Here is an 18,699-nt window from a genome sequence, read left to right as displayed (position 1 = left end):
ACGAGACAAAACCGGAAATAGTACAAAGAAAATGAAAGTATCTGGATTCCACTGTCAAACATTTCTCTTTTATAGTGTCAATAGAGGCACATAATGTGGCAGTATTTAAACAGTGGTGTGTGAGAAAGTGGAGTAGAACCTGAGGAAAATAAATCACGGGATGTCTCTGGGAGAACAGATGAGAAAAGACTGGACTGATGTAAACCCAACAGGCATCGCGCAATGTCTGTGATAACAAGAACTCTTACAACATTTGCTCTGTTTCACCTGGGTAAGTGTGCATGATATGACTTATAGTGCTCTTTAAAACCTGACCTGTGCTGTTAGAGAAACTCTCATTGTTTTGTAAGTACAGTTTATGGACATGAGGGGGCATATGAAATCTGAAAGGGATTTTCCATGTCAAAATCAACAAATAATAATAAAAAAAATCCCAAGCTGATTTTTTTATTTTGCTAATGTTGTTTGGATAACTCTTGAAAATCAAGATTTTTAAATTGTTTCATGAGAATAAACAATGTTTAGTACAACCAACATGATTTGATTTGAACATCCTCAAGTTTTGGTGATATTAACTGGTCAAATTACTCAGTTTAAGCTATTCTTCTTTATTTTGCTTCCATTTTACTCAGAATGTTTATGCAAATTATAACCGTATTATTTAAAGTATTAAGTGTTTGCACTAAAAACTAAAAGTAAATGAGTTTTGAGCTGTTAAGTCTCTGGGTTTTTCCTTGTTCACATTAGTAATCATCATAAATTAGGTGTCATTTGAAAGCTTAAACCCTCAGTATTCATCCTGTGAAAACTTTTTTAATAAAGTAAATGAGTAAAAGAGCTAGACTTTGCTGTAAAGTAATGCATTTAAACTATTTGCAAATAATAGTTTTATTTTAGACATCCACTTTCAATCATATGTGAATATTCATGAGTTTCGCATTAAAGCACTGGATCACAGAAACAGACATCTCTTAAGCTGAGATTTAAACTGTACTCTATGTGCATCAATTTAAAGATTTTGTTTAGCTACGTTTGATTTAATTAACAGCCCTTGATTTGGTAGGCCTATCGTTGATCCACTTCAAGTAAACGAGCCAACAGCCATTTTCTTATATGCTTCTGTTTTACATCAAGGCTTTAAAGCTGTTGTTTGATAACGTTGTGAAAGTGTGTCTGTGGTGGCAGTGGCACAGTAAGCAGCTCATGTGGCGAAGATGACAGGAAACTTGCATCAATGCATCAAGACTGTAGGGTGAGAAATGAAGATCGAAATAAAGACCCTTATCAGGTGTCAACTTTATAACATGGAAGTGTGTGACAGCTCCACACAGCCAGCAGTTCATATGGGGTGTTTGTGCAAATGTTAATTTTACCTGCAGTACATTGTTTTATTCCTGCTCAACTTTCTAGTTTTAGTTAAACTTCTAACGGAGAGACTTGAATTTTTTGACGAGTCCAGCATTGACACGTGTGAAAACATGTTAACATCCTTTTCATTCGGAAAGTTCACTTTGGCAAGCGGTTTCAAACTCCTGAAACGAGCACCAAACGAACTTCGTTTTGGCCTGATTTCATTGGAAATTATGTCACACCAGTTCATTCTTCGATTTCACGAGTCCTTAAGTTTGAAAACAATTTTCATTTGTCCGGGATGTCAAGGCCCTTTGTCGATATCTTTTACTGCAGAGATGCTCGATTCATTTCAACTCGACCAACACACATTTGATACCAATCATGTCAAACTTATTTGCATTCTGATTCACAGTGCAGAAGAAAAAAAAAATTAACATCCTCACATTTTTTTGTCTTAAACCATATATGATGCATTGTGTCCACTAAATGTATTGTTAAAGGGGAAAATGTGAAGATGTAAAGAGAAGGATATCGCTTGGATATTTAATACCGAATCCGGTTTTAAATTATTTACCAACTGAGCAAGTGATCAAGGAATGGCACAGAAAAATCACAAGTTTATACACAAGATTCAATAAAAAAATTGTTGTGAAAATTTTTATTCCTCCCCGTCCAACCGACACCAAATATTTCAGAACACTCAATGGGACACAGCTAAGCTCGTTAGGCACTTCCCTAAGCACTTCCTCTCACGGAATCCCAGCCGCCATTTTGAAGTGCGTTCCACTTCGTCAAACAGATGAGGAAATAGACAGACTGAGGGAGCAGGGCTGCGTTCCACTTCCTAAGTTACCTTCTGATTTATTATTTGAGTCAGTGACGTGACGGGTCATTTTTTTGTCCAAAGGCCTTTATAATAATAAAAAACAAAGATATGACATCCAAAGTATGTAAGGTAGTACAACTAGATCTCTTTTATTGAATCCAAAAGGTTTTAATTACATTTTGCTACATATAAAGGTGTTTTAAAGATTTTGAAGTGTCAAAAGGTCATTCGGTTTAACCGTCCAAAGGCCGATACAGTCATTTCATTTGTGATTAAAATATCTTAAAATGTCATAAATGTATATATATATTTTTTTTTTCTGGCATGATTTTATAACATCATATATCAACATAGTGCAAAATGGTATTAAAATTATGTGTAGAAGTCGTTGCTTTGTTATGAGAAAAAATGTCCGGAAAAATGAATTTCATTTGATGTCATTTGGAGTAACCAATATAAAGGGATCGAGTCATGCGGTTAGTATCATGTGACAGGATGTGACATCATTCAGACACCTGCAAAGGACCACATGGTCATGAATCAAAGTAACTAACTCTCTTTTAACTGTTTGAAAAATTATCTCATACGCATGTCCCGAAACAGGTCATTTGGTACAACCGCTATAAAACATGGAAAATGTTGTAATATTTAAAAAACTTGTACTAAATATTGATCTTATTCCGACGCCCCATGACGCTTTGTGCGAACTATGGGTGTAACTTCCGTTAAGCTGTAAACAGTCAGTGAAAGGCTCGCTGTATGAACACAATTATACGTTTTACTTTTAAACTGGGTACAATGAGATGACATTATTACTCACCCTTCAACCAGCGAACATTAAAAGGACATTTAAACGTGTAAAAGCATCAACAAGGTACTTTCAACAGGCCATGAAAAAGCACGATTCTTTCCACAGCAATAACGGACGGGTTAAATATAACTATAGTGATATATATCTGTATTGTGTAATATAAGTTGCCTTAATAAAAAATGTTCATGAACTTCAGCATTGTGTGATACTATTTCAAAGTGATTTCCATAATTTTTTATAGAAAATAAATTGTATTTACCTGTGAAAACAAACCTGGAAAGAGACGCAAGGCTTTGAGGAGAAAAATGAGAGATTCTTCGTGCATTCCAGTGAATTATTAATGGGATATATTGTAAATTATATCGGGAGAACAGACCACAAATGTGCAGTATATGTTGTCCTTTTTCATATTATTACAGCGGAATGCAAAGGGACAAAAGAAAATAATCATTAGGATAGAAAGCAGCAACTGAAAAGAGCTCTTGCCATAGATATTCTTGTTATAACGTTACGTTAAAATACCAAGCGTTACGTTATTCTCATGATGTCTGAAAATAAAACATGAAAGAAAAATTGACAGCTCATTCAGTCAAACTGACGGATAAGCTTTATTTGTAGGGCAACTTTATGATTTAAAACGATTTGTTTCAGTCTTTTTAAATGGAAGTTCCCCAAACCGGAAGTGGAACCCATAATTCAAAACGCAGTAGGCTAGTCAGGAATAAGATGGATAAAATGTTTGATTGTCCTTTTGCCAGATATCAGCCTGTTAGCATTGTGTGAAAATATCGTCATTCAGTATTACCAACATTTTGGTTAAATCGAATGACTTTTTTGGTGACCAATTTTGTCCATCTTGTTAAAAATAAATGATAAAAGCAGTGTTAATTGATTATAAAAAACACATAATCTCATTGTTAATACTTAATAAAACTAAAAATGAATTATATCTCCATTATGTTTTTTTTTACACTTTTAAAAACCTTATTCATCAATGACCAAATTACATTTTATTCCTTCTGAATTTGTTTGATGCATCATTCTATATGCCTATAGCTCGGGCTGTTGGAGAAAACATATAAAATCGCACAAACAAAAAAAATATCAATGCTGTAAACTATGACTGTGCAACAAACAGTCAGCTTAAGGTAGCAACAAGTATCATGTGGTTAAATCTCAAAATAATTCATATATCATACACTAGAGGGGTAAATTAAGATCTGAAGTAACGTCACAATTGTGTTCTACGTACCAAACATACCTTTTACAATTTTGGTCAAAAAGTTCAATCTTGGTCTCATCAGACCATAACACATTTTCCACATGGTTTTGGAAGACTGGATATATGTTTTTGCAAAGTTTAGCCAGGCTTGGATGTTTTTAGTCTCAGATGGAGAATACAGGAGTCACATGTAGGGAACAAACAGTACTTGCCAGAAAGAGCTGCAACTCTTTTAATGTCACTGTCGGCCTCTTGACAGCCTTACTGTCCAGTCTTCTCTTTATCTTCTCATCAGTTTTGGAGGGATGCTTTGTTCTTGATAATGTCACTGTTGTGTAATACTTTCCCCACTTGCTGATGACTGTCTTCACTGTGTCCCATGGGATATCTAATGCCTTGAAATGTTTGGGAAATTTTGCCTCATTTGAGCGATCCCTTTCAACGCTGAGATCTTGTTGATGTTTTGTAAGCTCTTTGTAGTAGCATGAAGATATCAGAAAAAGCAGAGATTTGGAGTTGTGCACTGTTTCACATGAGCTTAATGATTAGTTCATCTGAACACAGCCACATAGTTATAAAAGGGTGTGCACTCGTGCAGTAAGGTTATTTTATAATTTCTTTGGATTTTGGGGTGAAATGTTATAAAGTCAAGTTCATGGTAGGAAAATTGGTAAAATTGGTTATTTTTGAGTTTTTTTATTTTAATTACATTTTATGAATTCATTTATGCAATTATTTAAGACATTTCTCCTTGTGCAGAACCTTTTTAGCATAAAGGGTTCTTTAAAATTGCTCCTATAATGCCCCTTTCACAAGATGTAATATAAGTCTCTGGTGTCCCCAGAATGTGTCTGTGAAGTTTCAGCTCAAAATACCCCACAGATCATTTATTATAGCTTGTCAAATTTGCCCCTATTTGGGCGTGAGCAAAAACACGCCGTTTTTGTGTGTGTCCCTTTAAATGCAAATGAGCTGCTGCTCCCAGCCCCTTTCCAGAAGAGGGCGGAGCTTTAACAGCTCACGCTTCGGTCGCTCAACAACAACAAAGCTGGAGAATCTCATGCAGACGAAATGAGGATTGTCAGTAACGGTGTTCAGCCTTACATTGTTCAAATCGGAGTCGACACTGATGGAGAGACTCAGGAAGAAGTTACAACTTTTAGAATGAAACTGGACGTTTCTGAATGGTTAGTGGATAAATTTATGTAGTTGCTGTGGAGTTGATTCAACTCATCCACTAGCATGTGCCGTCATGTTAATCTTTTGTGCAAATCCAGTGTTGAATTGACCCTCGTTTGTGAAGCAGTCCGGCGTAAAATAACGGCATGTCAACAACACTCTACTAAAACAACTCTTCCTCTTCTCTAAAGCAGCCCAACATGGCCTCGCCCCCTTTGTTGTGTGTTCTCGGGGGCGGGGTTTATGTAAATTTTAGGGTTTGTGATGTCACTAACCCGGGAAGAAGCTTGTTGTAGTCCCTATCAGACGTTTGTTGTAGTCCTTAAACAGTGATTTCTGTAAAAGAAAATATCTCCCTTTGCATTTAACTCTGAGTGTCGTAACTTTGCAGATGTTGTTTATGATCAAACAGCAACATTACACACTAACTAAAGTTAAAAAAGTGAAATCATAATCAAGGACCCCTTAAAAACTGAGTCAGGAGCTCTAGAGTTCTATATTGAACCCCATTTAACCTTTTTATGTAAGAGTGTAGAATTGAAAACTTGACTATTTCATAACTTTATCTAAATATTTTTATTTTTCCTTCTGAAGCATTATGCATGGACATACCTGCCCCGGTACATCTGAACCTATCTTCCCACAATTTCGTCCACACATTGTCCTGGGAAAAAGGGACCGGCTCTCCTGATGGTGTCCACTACACAGTCAAAATACGGGCACTCAGGTATGTACTGCTTTTGTCACACAGCAAAAGCAAACATACAGACTTAGCCATTTGTTAAACCAATTGTTTAATACCATACTGTTAGAAATTGAATAACTAAGTGACTCTACAACAGTATTATTAATGCATAACAATAAATCCAATAAAAATGACATGGTGACAGCCTGTTTAGGATATTAGTATTATATAGTATAGTATTTGAACAGCTATTCACATGAGGTGCGAACATTCACCCTACAACAAACCAACTTTTTATGTCTCTTTGGAGTGTCCATTTATTTTAGGATGGATGCTTATTCTAAGTGTAATTCTGTTCTGTGTTGCAGTGAGGGAGAGGTGGTGGTGAAGGAGTGTGTGAATGTGACGTCTCCTCTGCGATGTGACCTGACAGAAGCCTTATCTGATGTGGAGGAAACCTATTACATCAGTGTGTTTGCTGCTCTGGGCAGCCAGAAGTCACAAGAAACACACTACGAAGCAATCAAACCCATTCTTAACAGTAAGAGAGAGACATATCTTTATTTAAAGACCTACATGAACTACAAAACATGCTCCATGGATAATGCATATAGCAGCTATTGTGTGGACAATCCTATGTTCAGTGTTGGGGAAAGTTACTTTTAAAAGTAATGCATTACAATATTGTGTTACTTCCTAAAAAAGTAACTAATTGCATTACTTAGTTACTTTTTATCAAAAGAAATGCGTTACTTTAAAAAGTAATCTGATTACATATCTCAAGTTACTTGTAATGCGTTACCCCCAACACCGCCTGTGTTATCTATCATATTTTTAACGTAAGAGCACCATTTGTAAATTCAGTGTGTCTGGTTTCCGCTCATATCCGCTTCCAGTTATGTTTAGCTGTACAAAACAGCTGGTTATGATGCTTGATATTGTAAACTGGTATTTCTTACCATATTATTTCAAAGTATCGTCATAATTATATAATTTTTAGTGTGAATAGTTTTACCATTTACTGCACTTTGTTATTCTTCACATATCACATTTTCCAGGATCTGATGCTTTTAAAAGTAAATGTTTTAAAACATTAAGTTAGCAATTTATTCGTTTAAATTAATTTCTGCATATTTTGGCATGTTTCATTGCGTTATCACAAATAAAACAATTGACTCCAAGCTCAACCACACAATATGCTTAGAAAATCTTTAACACATTTTTAGTAATATTTGAATAAGGGGTGAAGATGTCAATTTTCCTACTCTTACAAAAAAGTTCATTCAAGTGTGTTATTAGTATTTTTCTTTTAAACTAAAAAATAAGCAAGTATACTTTCAGTCTACTTTTTATGTACTTCTCAGAAAAATACTTAAAATTAAACTCAAGTATACTTGATTTATACTGACAGAAGATTCTAAGGGCCCCATTTTAACGATCTGAGCACCTGGTCTAAAGCGGACGGCGCAAGTGCAGTGCTTCCCACAGGTTTGAAATATACTTGCCTGGTGAAAAATCCTCCTATTACCGTAGCGTACTTTCATAAACTACAAAATGTGCTACATGTGACTAGTAAAAGCTGCAGTACAAATGAAAAATGTAGTTGTGTAGTAAACTAGTTGTGTACTCAAAGTTTACACTTAAAGTATACTTAAAAATATATTTTTATACACTAAAAAAAGGGCCAGTTTAGTCCCAAATAGTATTGAAAATAGCACAATATACTTCTAGTACATTGATATTAGTATACTTGCCACATAAAATATACTTTAAAATATACTTGAACATTACTTAAGTATACTTAATAAAATGAAGATACTTGTGTTTTGTAAGGGTTCACTACTGTATAATGTGGTACCTGTGTAGAATGCCTTGTACAACATGTCTTATTTCTGTTTTTCTCCTGAAGCAACGTTTGAGGCGCCGCTGCTGACAGTCACAGCATATAATCGTTCGCTCAATGTGAGTCTCAGTGCTCTAGATGAGAGACTCCATGAAATTTACGATTCACACAGGTTTCACTATAAACTGTGGGTACACAGTGAAGATGGGGCAAAGGTGAGAGAACAGACATGACACTCATTTAGGGTGAATTTGGGTCAGTTGAGCAGTTGCATCAGAGGATCATCCAAGATGTCCATGTCTTTCTTTCTTCAGTGGAAACGAAATGAAGGTTTTTGAGGAAAACATTCCAGGATTTTTCTCCATATAGTGGACTTCACTGGGGTTCAACGGGTTGAAGGTCCAAATGTCAGTTTCAGTGCAGCTTCAAAGAGCTCTACATGATCCCAGATGAGGAATAAGAGTCTTATCTAGAGAAACCATCGATCATTTTCTACAAAAAATAAAATAAAAAAATTATATACTTTTTAACCACAAATGCTCGTCTTGCACTGCTCTGAGATGAGCCACGCATTACGTAATCATGTTGGAAAGGTCACGCGTGACGTAGGCAGAAGTACCGCGGTAGGGCGAAAAACTCCATATCATTTTCTCCTCCAACTTCAAAATCGTCCGACATTGTTGTTTTACTGATTCATTACCGATTGCTTTGTAGACAGTGGATCGGTACTTCCGCCTATGTCACGCTGGACCTTTCCAACATAATTACGTAATGCATGGCACATCACAGAGCAGTGCAAGATGAGCATTTGTGGTTAAAATGTATATAATTTTATTTATTTTAGAAAATGACAGATGGTTTCTCTAGATAAGACCCTTATTCCTCGTCTGGGATCGTGTAGAGCTCTTTGAAGCTGCACTGAAACTGACATTTGGACCTTCAACCCGTTGAACCCCAGTGAAGTCCACTATATGGAGAAAAATCCTGGAATGTTTTCCTCAAAAACCTTCATTTTGTTTCCACTGAAGAAAGAAAGACATGAACATCTTGGATGACACGGGAGTGAGTAAATTATCAGGAAATTTGAATTCTGAAGTGAACTAATCCTTTAAATACCCGCTAGGCACTTTATTTCCACTTTTAAATATGTTTTTCATTTTTATAATAAAATAAACACCTTTCTGATCTGATGGGAAAAGGGTGAAGAATGAGTTTGAAAAAAGGCCGATTTGAACTCGGGTCTTGCGTTTCAAAAGCTAACATTACTCTCCACACCACTGATCCTGTTATCAGACAGGTTTCTTTTGTCATTTTTTCTCAGTCAGATTAATGGTAAATGTGGAGTTAGTGTAAAACACCTCTGTCAACAAGACGGTGTTTAAATGTTTTCAGAATTATATCAAATTTTGTTAATCTAAATGATCCCATTATGTTTTCTGGGAGTTATTTTCACCATTCTTGTCAGAACTTACACTTAACCATGGAGCTGATCAGGTCATTACGCACCTTTATTAACAGTACTTAATGCTTGGCATTTCCATTTTTATTTTATTTTTTTTTTTAATCTAATGACTAAATTGCCTAGAAATGCCTAAAATCCTATTATATAGACAATAAATCTACAAAAATCTCTGACTCCTCAGAGCTGCAACTGCAGTTCACCATATCAGATCCAACTGAGAAATCCCTCTGCTCTAGTATAACCTCCATATAAATCAGTTAAATGTGTGCATTAATTTAATACTTGATTTATGATGTCAAATGTTGTATTTGCTGCTCTTTGTGTTGACTTCTAGTTTGATGTGGACATTGACGGGTTAGGGTACGGGACCATTACCGACCTGGCCCCTGGCCGAAGGTACTGCGTGAATGTCACTATCATCGGTCACAGCACACCCCCCAGACCGCCAGTGTGTGCCTCCATCCCTCCATCCCCGGAAACTGTAAATCTCTCAGGTATCCAGTTTTCTTCAAAATGTAACAGACTCCAACTGTATCAGACTGATACTACAGAAGTGCTCATGTGATTTGTGTAACTGCGATCATCAAGGCCCAGTTGTTCAAAAAGTTTAATCTGGATCAGAGTGATATGGATTTGGAAATCCCGTGTTTTTTTGAAATCCCATGTCCCATGCCCTCATCTGACCCACATCTAGTGAATACAAATATGCATTCAATGAGGAGTGCAGTTGTTAGAAACCACTTTGACTGGTTCATCTCTGATGATCGTGTCATCATAATTAATATACTGTGATAAATGACAGTTAAAATAAAACATTATTTTTGACAGCTGTTTGGGGATAATTTTGTGTAGGGAACAATCAAAGCTTTTTTATACTAGACTTGAAAGATACTCATCTACTTCAACTTTATCTACTTTATCACTGTTATGGCTAAACAAATCAAGTGCAAAATATAAACGTGTGTGTATGTGTATATATATATATATATATATATATATATATATATATATATATATATACAGCAAAGGAAGAAGGAAGGATCTAAATGCAGCAATATTATTTCTTAATAACAAAAAACAAAGATAACCCAAACTTGAGTAAACATGTGGCAGTGCAAACAACACAAAACAAAGAACTGAATACACTGAGGGCTATAAACACAGGTGTGTAGCTCAGTTGGAAACATGGCAAGAATGAATGAGAACTAAGGAAAACAGGAACAAGGAAAACCCAGCTAAATCACAAAGAAACTCAGGGTATGTTTACACAACAACAATGTACTAAAAAGGAAATGTTTTTCCTTTTGTGTTTTTCGCATAGAATGATCCCTGTTGATTTGAAAAATGTCTAAAAATGCTGAATTCTGCTGCCAGGCCAGTAGTTGGCAATGTCACTTTGTAAAGAAACACGTAACATGCATGTGCATGATGTCACCGTTTTCACAAATTTGTGTTTTTGTGGTTTATAGTGAGACGAGAAAGGTATTGTGTTTTCACAACACCATTGTCGTGTAAATGAACGGCCAAAACACATGGAAAGTTTTGTGTTTTTAGCTGAAAGCGGTGTCGTGTAAACAGCCCCTGACATACTCAATGCAACACGATGCAAACATCGTATCCATCCTGAATCCACCCTTATTCTAGAATCAGGATAATCCTGAATTATTTTATTTATTTCTTTATTTTTATTTTTTTATTTGCTCAGAAGTACTGATACATACTGAAGGTTTGATCCAGATCAAAACCAAGATTGTTTTAATCAGAATCTAATCCGATTTCAGAATCCTTTTCTGAAAACTGGGCCCAAGTCATTATCTGTTTACAGTGGTAAAGAGCTGCTGCTAATTCTCACATTGATGCAAACATTCTGTGAAAATGTTTGCCCAAAAATACAGTGTAAACTAAAGCAGGGGGAAGTGGGGAGTAATTAAGATCTGGTTTGGACCCAGCAATAGAATCTAGTGTGAAAGCACTGAAAGTAAGAGATTACATGCTGAAATACTGAAGACACATTGTGTTTGGTGGATTTGAGTCCAGTGTTGTGTCTGTGTTTCAGATGTAGTGGTCTCTGTTGTCCTGTGTCTGCTGATGCTGCTGTTACTGAGGTTCGCCCCCAGACTGGTTACTCGCTGCTTCTGTTTAAAACCCCTTCCTGCAGTCCTGGTAAGAGGAACACACTTTAACAGGATGTGCAAACTCAAAATATCATGCAAATGATGCAAGAGGATTTTAATTTGATGAAGTGATACGAGAGACTTGACTTCTGAGTCTGTCTAAAGTACCGAAATATACTGTGCAGTAAAATACACTTTAGATTTGCACTGAAAAAACATAACCATCTTCATCATTAGTTTAAAAACATTTAAATAGATTTTGTCAAGGAAAAAGTATTGTTTTCAAATACTATGAATTAATCATTAATAAACGTTATGAAGTTGTATATTTTCCCCTGCGTGTTGCTGCACATTTGATGCACCACATTTTTGATTTGGCAGAAAAATGTATAATAATTTTAATCCTGCTTCACTGTTTTTTCTTTGTATTGCAAATTACTCTTTATAAGAATAACATTTTTTCTTCATTATGATATCAGATATGATATATGATAAATAAAAGAGGTATATTCAAGTCATTGTACTGTAGATATGAATTACATTTTTTTAATACATTTTTAAATAAAAAAATAGATCCGGACAAAGAAAGTGAACTTAGAATGACATTAAAGGTATTAATTGTAAATCTTCCTCACCTAGCTCTCAAAGCTCATTAAATTTGAGTCTGTTCCTCACATTAAAGCCGTCATTTGTCTTCATAAGACAGTCACAGTCGGTGGACCAGTGGTTCCCAACCCTGCTTCTGAAGAACGCTGGAGAACAAATTTTGGATGTTTTCCTTATCTAGCACACCTATTTTATGTTTTGAAGTCTACTAACAAAACGATTATTTAAAGCAAGTCTGTTTGATTAGGGAGACATACACAAACGCAGATCGATTGGAACCAACTTTGCAAGCACGACTTGAGCAGAATGCTAATATTTCACATTGTGACAAAGTAATATCTGGACTTAGAGTGTTTTGGGCAGGTCTGGATCAGTGTTTTCTCTGTTAGAATAAATCGCTTTTCTAGGAGACTATGAGCTTTGTAACTTTGCAGATCGTATACATACACAGATACTTTACACACTAAAGTAAAACATTAAAAAGCATCATATGACCTCATAAATTGCACTGTGAAAAGTAATATGCTATATCTACTCCATAAAATTTTGGCAATAGATTACAAGCAAATTAAATTCAACAAATAGAATTGAGTTAGAATTAATCAAATTAATTCCTTAAATGTCAACTATTTAAAACAAGTAAAATTTAAGTAAAATTTAAACAAAAATATCTGAATAACAGACAGACGTCAAAGATGAATTAAGAACTCTTTATTTTTTATTGCCAACATTGAAGACACCTGATGTTAACAAGTAGAATCACTGAAGGAAAGAGAAACACATGAATAAACAGAGGTTTAGATGTTTATTTTATTGAAAAATTCACCATTATGGTGATCAGTGTTTCATTTAGTTGTTCAGTTTGATTCTTTGCTTTTTATGTCAGTTTGTGGTTTTTGTATGGTGTTTGCTAATTTTACACATTTTAAATGGTTGACTTTTAAGGAATTAATTTGATTAATTCTAACTCAATTCTTATATGTTGAATTTAATTAATAATATTGCTTGTAATCTGTTGCCACAATTTTATTGAGTAGATAGAGCATATTACTTTTTACAGTGTGGTTACACTTTATTTTAATAGTCCACTTTAGACATTGTACTAACTCTGAATTAGAGTATCAGACTGCTAGGTTAGAGTTTGAGTTAGTGGAACAAGCTGACATGTAGTTGCAAAGTTACTTATTATAGTTAGTAGCAGGGCCTAAAACTAACTTTTTGCCACACCTGCCAGTGGCCGGTGGCTTAAGAAAGTTTACCAGCCGTTAAACTGTTTTTGCAAAAACAAGCATTTAGAAACTACCATAAACACAGCTGAAACTACTAGCCTAACTAATATAAATTTAAAACATTATTAAAGACAAGTAAACAGTCAGTAATAAAATAAGAACAAATGATCAAATTACAAGCAAAAGTACAAATAAATACAATAGAACTAAGATACAGAAATAAACAGTGTTTTGTCTGTTCAAGCACGAGAAGATGTGAAAGAGACCTCAATTTAGTATTCGTGCGCTGTCTGACATGGCTTTCTAGGTGCTTGCTTCGGATGTTTGCACACACACAACTTGAAACGCGCTTCGTGGCGTTGCAGCACTGGCCTGTTGACTGTCCAGAGCGTCATTCACGTTCTCACAACTTTTCACTGACTATGTTTACATGTGCACCAATAATGTGATTATTTCTCATTATCAGAGTTAGGGATGTAACGATTACAGATTTTACGATAAATCATGTTGAAATTCCCCACAGTTAGTATTAGCGTCTCATATTTTAATTATCATTAAACCTTATTCAGTTACCACGATTTGAACAACTCACGATAAATAAACACTGTCCAGCATTAAGCAACAGAGCAGTTTCATTTTGTGTGAGAACATGGCGGAAAGCTGTGAGGTAAAGCTAAGAGAATGAATATATGAATGAATGAATGAATTATATGAATGTACCTCTGAAGGTTCTGACTGCCTTCAGAAAAGTTTCGATGGCATTTTGTTTTCATCTTCGCTCTTATAATGCCTATAAAGTAGTGTTTATAACCGTAATGCTTCTTTGTTTACGGAGGTTACCGGGAAGCGGCTCTATTTCTGGGTTGTGGCTAGAAGGGATATAGCTACAGCCAGAAGTGACGCAAAATCTCGCCTTAAAATAACAATAGATTAAATTTGCTACTTATCAGATTTTGTTTTATTAAAGTCTACACCTACCCCAATCCTAAACCCACCCTTACAATAATGCAAATACAGTAATTAATTGTTGTTCAGTGTAACAAAAATGACGAAATATTGATGTGCGCATGCCCAGTAGGACAATCTGGCCATAGCTGTATCCCTTCTAGCTCTAACCCATAAGCGCCACCCAGTGTCAGAGAGTGGATTTACAGAGTTACATTCACATTCAGCCTGTGTACAGTTTTTGTCTGGCCAAAAAACGGACAGAATTCGCATGAACTAAAAATTTTAACCGGTTTATGAAAATCAAGCTCATGTGGATTCTACAATTTTAAACAATTTGGATAAGGCATCTAGAAGTATTCATGGAGCAGATAAAATACCTGTAATCATTTATTATCATTTTGACTTGACCCTCTTTATTTAAAGGCTGAAATGTGAGGTTTGCCGTTTTATGAAACGCTTTTCAAAGCTTTATTTGAACATTTCGTATATGTTATTACATAGTTGTCAGTCATGTCATTTGAAATCAGGACATCAATGATGATATGTTTTTAGTGTTTTATGCAAGTAAGACATACTTTTATTTGTTGTTTGTTGATTTTAAATGTAAAACTTGGTGCAATGATTTATGTGTCAGTACTTTTTGAACATTTCCAGCACATTTTAACAATACCGTGATATTGATAACCGTTATAATTTTGGTCACTATAATCGTGATAAGAAATTTTCATGCGGTTTCATCTCTAATCAGAGTAAGGTCTTAATCACAATAAGTGATTAATTCTCTTCACTCCCGTTCACATGCAGTTTTCAGTCCTCTGATTATTCGCTAATAAGTATGGTTATACCACACTCAGACAGGCATACAGTATGCATGTTACCGGCCATTGTTTTAATCTACTCACGTCAAATTCAAAATACATTTTTATGGACGTACTAGACATTATACGGTGTCATGATGAACATAGCAATGCCAGGTTTGCCTAGGCTTCCGTTGCGTTCTTCGCGCCGCCAATGATATTTACTCTCGTTTGGCGCTCGGTGAGTGTTAATTTTAGGCCCTGGTCAGTAGAATGCCTGTTGGGAAGCATCAAAATAAAGTGTTAGCAGATATTAGACACACAATCTACTAATACTCTAATTAACAGCTAGTTGACATGTAGTTACTTATAGTAAAGTAGTGGACTATCAAATACAGGGTAAAACTTGCTGGTTGAAGCAGTTTTAAGTCAAAGTTCATAAAACTTTCCAAAATATTCCAAAATCCTCAATCATTTTTTGGATTTTTTACAGTGCACAAAACTCCGTCCATCATCCCCAGCTCTGCTCTGCTATAATGTCTCATCACCTCAATTTCTGTCATTTTGGCACTGTTTAACTAAAGCCTGTTCTTTTCCAGAGATCGGTTGTGAGTGTGAAGAAAGTTCTTCTCATCACTGCTGCTGAGCCCATTAACACTGTCTATGAGGACAGAGACTTCATCCAGAAGATCAAGAGGAACGGCGAGGAAATAGACGTGGAAGAAGAGACAGAGGAGGCTGTGAAATATGAGAGAATAGTGGCACAGTATCTGGAGGGTCAAGGTTCCTCACTGATCATTTGTCCAGTGTCATCCAGCCCGGATTTGCTTATGATTCAGAGTCCCGATGCAGACCCGAGCCTCACCTCTTCCACAGACGCTCAGAGTCTGATTGTGTTTGAGGATGTCCGCACCACTGAGCCAACTGGTTCTCCTCAGGAAACAAGTCCCCTTCAGAGCTTAAGCCTGGTTTCGTCCACACATGTGGAGGATGAGGAGAGCGGGACAGATGTGAACCTGTTCTCAGTGAAGTTAGGAGGAGTTTCGGCAGAACCGCACAAAGCTGAACCTGATCAAATCCTCAGTATTAAAGTTGAGCTGGGATCATATCCTCAGAGCCTGTTACAGACTGACTCCCAGTCACAAACCTCCATTGGGAAGTACATTCCAGAGGGAGATGAGGAAGATGAGGAATGTTCAGACTACTTGAGTCGAAATTAGATTCCTGGAAAAATTAACTAAATCCTTGGCATTATTTCAGAGTAAATGTGAGAATATTAAAGTGCACGCAAGCATGTAAAGATGTATATGTATTTTTATACTGAATTGATTATTTTTTCTTTATTTGATAAAGTGGTTTTATTTTTTGTATTTCAGTCTGATGGAGATAAAGGCATACTGACATTATTCATATCTGTATTGCTGGATGAGGAACAGAACAGTGTTTATGTCAGGGTCAGCTGTGGCCCAGAGTCTGAACTTTGTTGTATCATCACCATTACCATTTCATTTATTTAGTCATTTTCCCATCACTTTCTGGATAGGTTTAGATCTCGAGACCCGTTCACACCAATGACGATAACTATAATAACTATAAAGTATAAATAATTGTTATGATTCTATGAGAATTACAGAGTTCACATCATAACTATACCGATAACAACACAGAGGAACAGTGTCATTGGAATCGCACAATTTCTTTTCCAGCTGATGAATGTTAAAAAGATCGACAGCCAATCAGAATCCATCCGAGTTTAAAAAGCACACACATTTAAAACAGCGGACGACTAAACGTATTTTATAGCTATGGTGTGAACGGGCCTTAAATCTTGTGCTGCTGTTTGTTACGAACAAAGAAAACATCTGTCCGTTACTGAAGATATTCTTAATATTAGTTAAAGTCTCCATGAACTCAAAATGGACAGTTCTTGTTTTTTTATGGAATATTGCAGTGTTTATTATAAGTAATTAAATTTTTTTTACAACCAGTGATTCCCTGAGGTTCATTGACATAAAGCCATATATACTGTAGAGCAAATCAACTGGTGGATTACATCATTGCCACATGAAGTTTATCGCCCAACTCTGTGAGCTATTAGGCATTACGTCACACATTTCTGTATGGCTGCTTTGAAACCGCGTGTATTGTGAAAGGCACTATACAAATAAAGTGTACTTGACTTGTGAACAGTACTGCAACAATAAACTCACTTACCATAAATGACTTCAAAAAGGTGTAAATTTCTACATCTCTTGTCATGATGGCCAAACTGATCGCCACTTTGTTTGAGATCTGCAGCCATTACAACCCAAGAACAAATACAGACGAATGATTTGTAGATGACCTGTACGATGTCTGCCACACAAAATAAAGACCAACATGAATTATAAGCTTTGACTTACAACACTAGACGTTAATCTTGGCTCATGCAGCTTTGTGTTGAAAGCTTGCGCTTCTGCTGTTGCTGTTGGAGGAAGGCAGTCACATGGCAGTGACTCGTGCTCATGCTGCTGAAGCAAAGCTTTCCACATTTGATGAACATGGTGCCGATTCTCTGACCTCTGAATTTGGTCATTTGTTCATATTTTATTGCTGTCTTTAAAAATGTCTGAAATTGACCAATAATTCCTGAGACAACAGTTATTCCCAAGCTTGAAGTAAGTAATAATGTCTGCCGCAGGAGAAACCGAAACATTTCTGACAAGGGCAACTCTGCTGTCGAATTCAAAGCAGTTGTTTCCTAGAGAACAGGAGATGATTTTCCTTTCTGTTGGCATTGTAATGTGGAAAATGTGACAATTTGAAGAAATTCATACCCACAGATTTTGGCAGTTCCAAAACATTTTCAGCATTATCAATACTCATAATCAGTGCACAGATCAGTACTCGAACATCTCTCAGACCGCTTTACCAGAATTACTACACATACTTATAAACGAAGGTCTTCGTTTCCCAAAGGATCCAAGAACTCAGATGTCTGTTTAAAAAGTCTGATAATGAAGCATATGTATGGGGTGGAAAACAAACTTTATTATTTTGCAGTGGTGAGCCACCATCACACACACTACAACTTGTGTATCAATACACAGTATAGCCTACAGTAGTAGCCATGACAATATAAGGCAAACATGATGACACAGCACAACAACAGCCTATTCACAATAGATATGGATATAATAATATGATACTCAAATTAAGTTGTGCTTTATTATTGTCACAAATCATTGATGAATCACATTATTTAGTTCATTTATAATGATTATTAGAATTATTATGTTTTCCTAACAGAACAGTGTCTGTTTCAAATGCTAAACAATGGCAGCTTTACGAAGAATCCTACAGCTTCGGCACAGATGTCCGATGCAGTTTGGTATGGAAGCCCGTTTCTGCCACTAAATAAAAAAATAAAATCAGTAAGTGTGACAGAATTCTGATATATAAATTGCGTGATATAAAGTCACAATTCTGACTTTTTTTCTCCCAATTGTGACTTCATGTCACGCAAATGCGAGTTTATATCTCAGAATTGTGACTTTATAACTTGCAGTTGTGAGAAAAAAAGTCAGAATTGCGATTCTGTCGCAATTACTGTTATTGAAAGCCTCAATTACTGTTTTTATTTTT

The 18,699-nt window shown here is 35.8% G+C and overlaps 1 protein-coding gene across 1 annotated transcript; it reads left to right on the top strand.

The window, feature by feature from the left end:
- Positions 1-6: 6 nt before the first annotated feature.
- On the top strand, positions 7-17,307 carry crfb2 (cytokine receptor family member b2). The gene is made up of 7 exons (XM_051907084.1): positions 7-271; positions 5,986-6,118; positions 6,445-6,617; positions 7,986-8,134; positions 9,716-9,875; positions 11,438-11,544; positions 15,675-17,307. Exons 1-7 carry the CDS (start codon positions 223-225, stop codon positions 16,293-16,295), a joined length of 1,392 nt encoding a protein of 463 aa, XP_051763044.1. The 5' UTR covers positions 7-222; the 3' UTR covers positions 16,296-17,307.
- The last annotated feature ends 1,392 nt before the right edge of the window (positions 17,308-18,699 follow it).

Source organism: Ctenopharyngodon idella, chromosome 9, assembly GCF_019924925.1.
Source record: "Ctenopharyngodon idella isolate HZGC_01 chromosome 9, HZGC01, whole genome shotgun sequence".
Lineage (NCBI taxonomy): Eukaryota > Metazoa > Chordata > Actinopteri > Cypriniformes > Xenocyprididae > Ctenopharyngodon > Ctenopharyngodon idella.
The sequence above is the reverse complement of the archived record's forward strand: the minus strand, read 5'-3'. Positions and strand labels throughout refer to the sequence as shown.